Source organism: Ovis canadensis, chromosome 1, assembly GCF_042477335.2.
Source record: "Ovis canadensis isolate MfBH-ARS-UI-01 breed Bighorn chromosome 1, ARS-UI_OviCan_v2, whole genome shotgun sequence".
In the NCBI taxonomy this organism is placed as follows: Eukaryota; Metazoa; Chordata; class Mammalia; order Artiodactyla; family Bovidae; genus Ovis; species Ovis canadensis.
The window spans coordinates 128,303,399-128,313,269 of NC_091245.1; the positions used below are offsets into that span (position 1 = coordinate 128,303,399).

General features: G+C 40.8%; 1 protein-coding gene across 1 annotated transcript; it reads left to right on the forward strand.

The window, feature by feature from the left end:
* Positions 1-669, forward strand: KRTAP27-1 (keratin associated protein 27-1). The gene has a single exon (XM_069588293.1). It carries the CDS (start codon positions 1-3, stop codon positions 667-669), a length of 669 nt encoding a protein of 222 aa, XP_069444394.1.
* The last annotated feature ends 9,202 nt before the right edge of the window (positions 670-9,871 follow it).

Below are 9,871 nucleotides of genomic sequence, written 5' to 3' on the forward strand. Positions count from 1 at the left end.
ATGAATTTGATCTTCAGGCCAGCATGTTGCGTCCCTGGGACCAACTCAATCAAGGATTTTCACAATATGACCCAGAGACCCATCCACTCACTCAAGAACTTCTACAATGCCCCACCTCTCTCTGCCATCATACATGAATCGAATGTTATAAACTTTGAAGATGGATTCTTTTTACCCAGCAGTTGCTACAGCAAGACCTGGCTCCTGGACAACTTTCCAGAAACCTGCAGGGAAACCACCAGCTGCATGGTACCTGAAGATGAACGGGAATTACACACAGAGGAGAGCTGTGTGCAAAATGTCTGTGTCTCCAGAGTCGTCCAAACAACTTGTTCTAATTCCAGGCCCTGTGAAAACACAGCATGCCAGTCAAGAAGTTCCTCGGCAGTGTTGGAGTGTGTTTCTCAGCCTTGCCAGTCAGAAAGTAGCCAGCAAATGTGTTCTGTAGTCCAGAGCTGCCTACCTGTGAGCAACATGGTGAAGTCTTGTCCACCCAAGACTTATGTGTCTAAGAGTTGCCAGACTCTGGACTGTGACTGTAGCCAGAGCCAAGCTCAGAGCCCTGAATCCAGTTCCTGTAGCTCTTTGGTCTATGTCACACCAGAGTCACAGCTCCTGGAAACTTCTAACACTTATGAGCCAACTTGCTGTGTTACTGGTGGTTTGTAATTGCCTACTGAGTGAAGAATCTGCAGAATGTGTCGGGAGACTCAGATTTTAAGTTTCATAAATTGAGTCCTGAAAAATAGGATCTTTTCCTTCTCTAAACACAAGCTATTTTTGCCTGTTTGTGAGTGAATGAACCATCCTGTGCTGTCTCCAAAGAGAAATTTTTTTACTTTTTTTTTTCTTTTTTGAGAATTTCTGGTGGTAACCTAGGCTTCTCGAGTGGCTCAGTGGTAAAGAACCTGCCAGCAATGGAGGAGTCATGGCAGCAGCCTCGGGGTCGATTCCTGGGTCAAGAAGACCCTCTGGAGAAGAAACTGGCAACTCACTCCAGTATTTTTGCCTGGAAATCCCATGGACAGAGGAGCCTGGCAGGCTATAGTCTATGGAATTGCAAAAGAGTTGGACAAGACTGAGCGACTAAAGAAACTGGTGGTAAGCTGATGGGAAAGTATGCTATTTTAGGTCACTAGGACACTATTTATTATAGAGAAATAAGAATTGCCAACAGGGACTAACATGAATACTTTAAAAGTCCACACTACACTTTGACTACTGATTATTATCAGTGGAAACACTAATCATTGAATCTGGCTTATTATAACATGCTATAATAAAGATAATGGGCTACTGATATCAGAAAAACATAATACTAGAGTTTAAAGATGCCTTGAAACCCATTTAGTCCTGTGGACTCTGCTGGCTTCAACTGTATCAGAGGTTGCTCATATAGTTAATAACATCAAACCACAACTCAAATCTGTGTCTCCTCACTGTCCATCATTATTCTATTTACTGTAATACAGCATTCTTTTAGTTAACTATTACATTGAACCTATTGTCTGACAAGTGCAAGACAGTTTTGAATTTCACCTCCATAAACTTCATAACCATGGACTAGTTTGAATATGATAAGTTCAGGTTTAGCATATTCACTACATTTCTGCTATTCTGGTGTTCTGCTATTCTCTTTTCACTATATAAGTGTTTTGGGGTGTGTGATTTTGGAAAATATCCTTTGTAGTAAATAAATTTACTTTATTTACCTCACAAGCAATTGTTACTATTATTTTTTTTCACATTTTTATGGGTTTTAGGTTACCGTTACCCCCACATTCCACCCAATTGGATTAAAACTGTAAATAGTTCGCCAAAAGTTGGCCCAAAAGTTCATTCAGGTTTTTCTGGAAGTTACTATAGAAAAATACAAACAAACTTTCTGGAAGCCAACTCAGTATTCGGAAGCATAAAAGAGAACATGATCCCTTACCATGGTTTGTATACCAGATTTTGTTGTTCAGTCACTTAGTCACATCTGATTCTTTGTGTGCAGACACCATGAACTGCAGCTTGACAAACTTCCCTGTTTTTCACTATCTCCCAGAGTTTTCTCAGATTCATGTCCATTGAGTCAGTGATGCCATCCACCCACCTTATCCTCTGCCACCGTTTTTGCCTCCTATCCTAACTCTTTCCTAGAATCAGGATCGTTTTCAATGAGTCAATTCTTGTCATCAGGTGGCTGAGGTATCAAATCTTCAGTTCAGCATCAGTTCTTCCAATGAATGTTCTAGGCTGATTTCCTTTAGGATTGACTGGTTTGATCTTCTTGCTGCCCAAGGAACTCTCAAGAGTCTTCTCCAGCACCAGAGTGTACAGTATGGATCAGAGTAGGAAAGCACATTGGTGGTAGTCAACCATCAGTCAAAGCAGAGGTGCATGCTAAATACGAAGATGATTAAACCACAGGGTTAGAATATATGAAGACTCATTAACTTTGTTTAGAACAGCTTGGCTATTAAGAAGCTGTGGATGTGGTCTTTTTTTTTTTTTACATTTTATTTTATTTTTACTTTATTTTAATTTACAATACTGTATTGGTTTTGCCATACATTGACATGAATCCACCACGGGTGTACATGAGTTCCCAAACATGAACCTCCCTCCCACCTCCTACCCCATATCATCTCTCTGGATCATCCCCGTGCACCAGCCCCAAGCATCCTGTATCCTGCATTGAACCTAGACTGGCGATTCGTTTCTTACATGATATTATACATGTTTCAATGCCATTCTCCCAAATCATCCCACCCTCTCCCTCTCCCTCAGAGTCCAAAAGTCCACTCTACACATCTGTGTCTCTTTTGCTGTCTCGCATACAGGGTCATCATTACCATCTTTCTAAATTCCATATATATGTGTTAGTATACTGTATTGGTGTTTTTCTTTCTGGCTTACTTCACTCTGTATAATCAGCTCCAGTTTCATCCATCTCATTAGAACTGATTCAAATGTATTCTTTTTGATGGCTGAGTAATACTCTATTGTGTATATGTACCACAGCTTTCTTATCCATTCATCTGCTGATGGACATCTAGGTTGTTTCCACGTCCTGGCTATTATAAACAGTGCTGTGATAAACATTGGGGTACATGTGTCTCTTTCTATTCTGGTTTCCTCGGTGTGTATGCCCAGCAGTGGGATTGCTGGGTCATAAGGCAGTTCTATTTGCAATTTTTTAAGGAATCTCCACACTGTTCTCCATAGTGGCTGTACTAGTTTGCATTCCCACCAACAGTGCAAGAGGGTTCCCTTTTCTCCACACCCGCTTCAGCATTTATTGCTTACAGACTTTTGGATCGCAGCCATTCTGACTGATGTGATCAGAAGAATCAATATAGTGAAAATGAGTATACTACCCAAAGCAATCTACAGATTCAGTGCAATCCCTATCAAGCTACCAGCGGTATTTTTCACAGAACTGGAACAAATAATTTCAAGATTTGTATGGAAATACAAAAAACCTCGAATAGCCAAAGCAATCTTGAGAAAGAAGAAGGGAACTGGAGGAATCAACTTGCCTGACTTCAGGCTCTACTACAAAGCCACAGTCATCAAGACAGTATGATACTGGCACAAAGACAGAAATATAGATCAATGGAACAAAATAGAAAGCCCAGAGATAAATCCACACACATATGGACACCTTATCTTTGACAAAGGAGGCAAGAATATACAATGGAGTAAATACAGTCTCTTTAACAAGTGGTGCTGGGAAAACTGGTCAACCACTTTTAAAAGAATGAAACTACATCACTTTCTAACACCACAACACAAAAATAAACTCAAAATGGATTAAAGATCTAAATGTAAGACCAGAAACTATAACACTCCTAGAGGAGAACATAGGCAAAACACTCTCCGACATAAATCACAGCAGGATCCTCTATGGTCCACCTCCCAGAATTCTGGAAATAAAAGCAAAAATAAACAAATGGGATCTAATTAAAATTAAAAGCTTCTGCACAACAAAGGAAACTATGAGCAAGGTGAAAAGACAGCCTTCTGAATGGGAGAAAATAATAGCAAATGAAGCAACTGACAAACAACTAATCTCAAAAATATACAAGCAACTTATGCAGATCAATTCCGGAAAAATAAATGACCCAATCAAAAAATGGGCCAAAGAACTAAATAGACATTTCTCCAAAGAAGACATACGGATGGCTAACAAACATATGAAAAGATGCTCAACATCACTCATTATTAGAGAAATGTGGATGTGGTCTTAATGGATCTCTCATTTTCAGCCAACATAAAGTAGTGGTTACAGGCATGGATTCTGAAATCAGATTTCCTTAGCTGTGTTGGTGAAGGATGTTTGAATCCCAGCTGTGTGGTATGTGTAAGTTTTTTAACCATTCTCAGTTTCAGCTTACTCACCTACAGAATTGAGATGATAATAGTATGACCATGGTGAGACCTAATAAGTTAGTAATTTGAAAGAGATCAGCACATGACTTTGTGTATAGAAAATGTTTAGTAAAATTTAGCAACATCTTTTGCAAGCTCAGAGACTCAATATGAAGGGTGAAGGCAGGGATATGTAGATAAACTCTGAAACCTATGACATATTAGGAAAGCTATTCATCCGAAACTGAGAAATTAAGCTGTTTTGTATCTGAAAAGACACAAGCCGTATCTTACACTAACAGACAGGCTTAGAAACCAAGTGTTGTCCTTTGTTGAAGTGGGCTGGCAAGTATATCTGACAAGTATCTCTATGACAAAGCTAGTGTTGATTTACCTGTCATCTCTGTGAATAGGTTAGGCAGAGGTCATCCAAAAGAGGAAGATTTAAAATCCATAAACCACCAGTTACACAGGTGCTTCTGTAAAGGCGCACAGTTGAGAGGTAGCTGATGCAGGTCTGAAAGAAGCTGAATGAACACTTTGATTCTGTTAATAGCAACAGAGCACATGGAGATCACATCAGAGTGTTCCTGTTGCAAAAAACATTGACATAAAGCTTCTGGCTGTAGCAGCGATGGCAGCAACACAGCATTGACAGCAGTAAGGAGACCTCCTCCTCATGGTAGCTTCAGGGGATTCCAGTCACAGCCAATCATGTGGACATAAATGAAACTCGCTGGTAGAGCAGACTGTCACTAATGTAACTCAAACAGGGAAGGGTTCAACTGCTCTGGGCCACACATTCTTTCTGGGATGAGCATGATAACTCTCCTGAGAAGTTAGCTGAAGAAGGAGCCAGTATATAACCTAACCCTGTACAGAGCACATTGGAACTCTTTCTAGGGAGAAACTCTGTGGACTCAGGGGCTACAGAATCTTGGTACTGGAATGGAGCCTGGTGTGGATGTGAAGAGATGCTCTGTATTCAGTTTAGCGTAGTGGGAATTGGCCTTGGATTATGACTAGACCTTGTTCAAATGGTGGTTCAGATAGTAAAGAATCTGTCTTCAATGTAGGAGACGTGGGTTCAATCCCTGGGTCAAGAAGATCCCCTGGGAAGGGAATGATTACCCACTCCAGCATTTTTGCCTGGAGAATCTCATGGACAGAGGAGCCTTGTGGGCTATACTATAGTCCATGTGGTCACAAAGAGTGGAACATGACTGAGGTGAGTAATACTGTCATTTGTTTAAATACAAATTCTGCCGTTTCCTAACTATGTGCCTGGGACAAGTTTATATTTCTGAGATTCAGTTCCTTCATTGTTCAGTTCAGTTCAGTCTCTCGGTCGCGTCCAACACTTTGTGACCCCATGAACCACAGCACACCTGGCCTCCCTGTCCATCACCAACTCCCAGAGTCCTCCCACACCCATGTCCATTGAGTCAGTGATGCACATCCTTTGTCATCCCCTTCTCCTCCTGCCCTCAATCTTTCCCAGCATCAGGGTCTTTTCAAATGAGTCAGGTCTTTGCTTCAGGCGTCCAGAATATTGAAGTTTCAGCTTCAACATCAGTCCTTCCAATCAACATCCAGGACTGTATCTTTAGGATGGACTGGTTAGATCTCCTTGCTGTCCAAGGAACTCTCAAGAGGCTTCTCCAACACCACAGTTCAAAAGCATCAATTCTTCAGCACTCAGCTTTCTCTGTAGTCCAACTCTCACATCCATACATGACCACTGGAAAAACCATAGCCTTGACAAGATGGACCTTTGTTGACAAAGTAATGTCTCTGCTTTTCAATATGCTGTCTAGGTTGGTCATAACTTTCCCCCCTTCATTGTAAAATGTAGATAATACCTAATTCATTGGATAATTGTGACAGCTAAATGGTGTCATGCCCACTAAAGGCTTCTTGGAATGTTTGTGTCAAAATATGCAAGAAACCATCAGGTACTTTACATGATATTTGCTTCTTGGACCTAAGCCACATTTTCATGATTTCTCTATACTGAATTTAAATTTTAGGTTAGTGATCAAGAAAAGCTACTCATTATAGCACAATGGACATAGGTAGTATGGAACATGACTCTGTCTGTATAGTACTCTTAAAAACTGTAGAAATGTTTCAGTGGGGACATGCTATAGAACATTCTTCATAGTGCAAGGAATTTCTTCTTGCCTGAACAGAAAGCCTTTGATAGAATTTGTGTATTGACATTACTTACCCTAGGTTTTTCAAAATGTAGGTAGCTTAACAGCATGTTTGTTTTTTTTTTCCTTCCTAGAAGCTGTGCTGTGTGGTGCTTAGTCACTCAGTCATGTGCAACTTTTTGCGACCCCATGGATTGTAGCCTACCAAGAAAGAATACAAGAGTAGGTTGCCATGCCCTTCTCCAAGATATATACCCAATCCAGAGATTGAACTCAGGTCTCCCATCATTGCAGATGGATTCTTTACCATCTGAGCCACCAGGAAAGACCAAGAATACTGGAGTAGGTAGCTTATCCCTTCTCAAGGGGAAATTCTAGACCCAGGAACTGAACCAGGGTCTCCTGCATTGAAGGCAGATTCTTAAAGAATTTAAAGGACATTTCCTTGTCTATGCAACACTACGTCAAGAAGCATAAAATATCTCTTATTAATTTGATCCTAATGAACTTCCAGATGTTCAAGCTAGTTTTAGAAAAGGCAGAAGAACCAGAGATCAAATTGCCAACATCTACTGGATCATAGAAAAAGCAAGAGAGTTCCAGAAAAACATCTATTTCTGCTTTATTGACTATGCCAAAGCCTTTGACTGTGTGGATCACAATAAACTGGAAAATTCTGAAAGAGATGGGAATACCAGACCACCTGACCTGCCTCTTGAGAAATTTGTATGCAGGTCAGGAAGCAATAGTTAGAACTGGGCATGAAACAACAGACTGGTTCCAAAAAGGAAAAGGAGTAGATCAGGTTGCATACTGTCACTCTGCTTATTTAACTTATATGCAGAGTACATCATGAGAAATGCTGGACTGGATGAAGCACAAGCTGGAATCAAGATTGCCAGAAGAAATGTCAACCTCAGAATGCAGATGACACCACCCTTACGGCAAAGAATAACTAAAGAGCCTCTCAATGAAAGTGAAAGAGGAGAGTGAGAAAGTGGGCTCAAAGCTCAACATTCAGAAAACTAAGATCATGGCATCCGGTCCCATCACTTCATAGCAAATAGATGGGGAAATATTGGCAGACTTTATTTTTGGGGGGCTCCAAAATCACTGCAGATGGTGACTGCAGCCGTGAAAGTAAAAGGCACTTGCTCCTTGGAAGAAAAGCTATGACCAACCTAGACAGCATATTAAAGAGCAGAGACATTACTTTGCCAACAAAGGTCCATCTTGTCAAGGCTATGGTTTTTCCAGTGGTCATGTATGGATGTGAGATTTGGACTGTAAAGAAAGTGGAATAATCTGTAAATGACATTTAAAAGCAAATTTACTAAAGTTAGATCGGCAACTTCACACTGCTTAGAATCCTGTCATTTTTTAAAAAATGGCCACAAGTGCAGGCAAAGTTCCATCATACAGTTACTAAAGCTGAAGTCCTTATCTGTATGAAGAGAATTCACAGATTGTTTCTATTATTTCTGCATTTTAAGGTAGCAAAATATTAAGCCATTAGGTTATTAAATTAACATTCCACAAGGGTTTTATGACTACCCTGTGTGATTCAATTTATTTTCTAGCTTTCTGGTATGATGTATTGTGTTGACTGTTCCCTTTCCCTCTTAGGCACTAGCCCCCAAAGTCAGGTAGGTAGAAGTATTGTTTTTACATTAATTTTGTTAATACTTGTTTGTGTTTGGGGAATTTTTTCTCCCTCACATCCAGAAGTAGCACAGACACATTCTGATGTTGAGTAAAATAGCACGTCACAATAGGTGGTAGTGTCCCTTGTTTTTCTGTTAGTGAGTTTTAAAAGAATGTACGAAAATAGTCATGAATGTACTAAGTGTTCTAATCCTGCTTCCGTTCACTTTGGCTGTGTCTACATGACAACACAGGTTTGACAGGGAATAAAGTTGTGCCCAATGTCATGGGTGTTAGTGTGCCCCTCCCCCTCAGTGTTGGACCCCACCCTTCCTTGCTTTTTAAGTTTGGTGGGAGGGGGTACCACATCAGCAGCAATCATCAACCAACCAATGGGATCTACTTAGTGGTAAGCAGATTAACTGTTTAAATGCTAAGAGTCACTGGCCTGACCACACCATAGTATGGCCACTTGGGTTCCTGCAGACATGGCTTCATTTTCCACCTTTGCCCCAAATGTTTACTTCTTGCCTGACTGAGGAGGAGGGTCTCAAGACCTCAGATTGGAGGCCATTGAGCTCTTAACCCTGCCTCACCATGGAGAGAGATGCTGTGAAGTGGTGGGACTTCCTGGTGGTCCAGTGGTTACCGCTCCCTGCTTCCACTGCAGGGGGCATGGTTTCTGTCCCTGGTCAGGGAACTAAGGTCTCACATGCTATAGGGCCAAGAAAGAAGTGGGGGCCCCTGGGCCAAGGGACTCTTAATGTCATTCAGAGATACTTGTCTCTTGTAGATCCAGCCTTAATGTTTTTCTGACATCCTAGTGATAGCAGACCCTGCACAAAGTGGATATCAGAGTTAATACTGTGAGGAGACAAAATAATGAGAATAGTTTTACCAAAGATAATGAAACATTGCATAATGTCTGCATTTTACCATTGATTTGAGTGCACCCTTAGAAAACTGAATGTAACAAAAACCCAGGACATTTTTTGGAAATTGTATGCTCTCTAGCAACTGTGTGAATTTTTATACAAGCACTGTTTTATGAGTTATATAAAATGTTATAAAAATAAAAAAAAAAAGAAAGTGGAGCACTGAAGAACTAATGCTTTTGAACTGTGCTGTTAGAGAAGCCTCTTGAGGGTCCCTTGAACTGCAAGGAGATCCAACCAGTCCATCCTAAAGGAGATCAGCCCTGAGTGTTCATTGGAAGGACTGATGCTGAAGCTGAAACTCCAATACGTTGGCCACCTGATCAAAGAACTGACTTGTTTCAAATGACCATGATGCTGGGAATGATTGAGGGCAGGAGGAGAAGGGGACGATAGAAGATGAGATGGTTGGATGGCATCACCGACTCAATGGACATGAGTTTGGGTAGACTCTGGGAGTTGGTGACGGACAGGGAGGACTGGTGTGCTATAGTCCATTGGGTCGCAAAGGGTCAGACACGACAGAGGAACTGAACTGAACTGAATGATTTAACAAACACTGTGCACGTATACTTCATTACTGTAAACTCAAACTGTCCAATTGGGGAAGTATGATTCATTAAGTTCCTTTTTTCAGTGAGGATGAAAAGCCAGACAAATAAAGTAGGTTGTCCAAGATAATACAAAGAGTAAATGTGTGGCCAGCATTTTAATCTGGTGAGTTGGACTTTGAAGTTTGAAGTATAAGCTCTAACAACCTGATTATATTAATATTAG

Excerpts from the sequence above, each read along its gene's own strand:
- KRTAP27-1 (XM_069588293.1), top strand. The coding sequence starts at position 1 with ATGAATTTGATCTTCAGGCCAGCATGTTGCGTCCCTGGGACCAACTCA.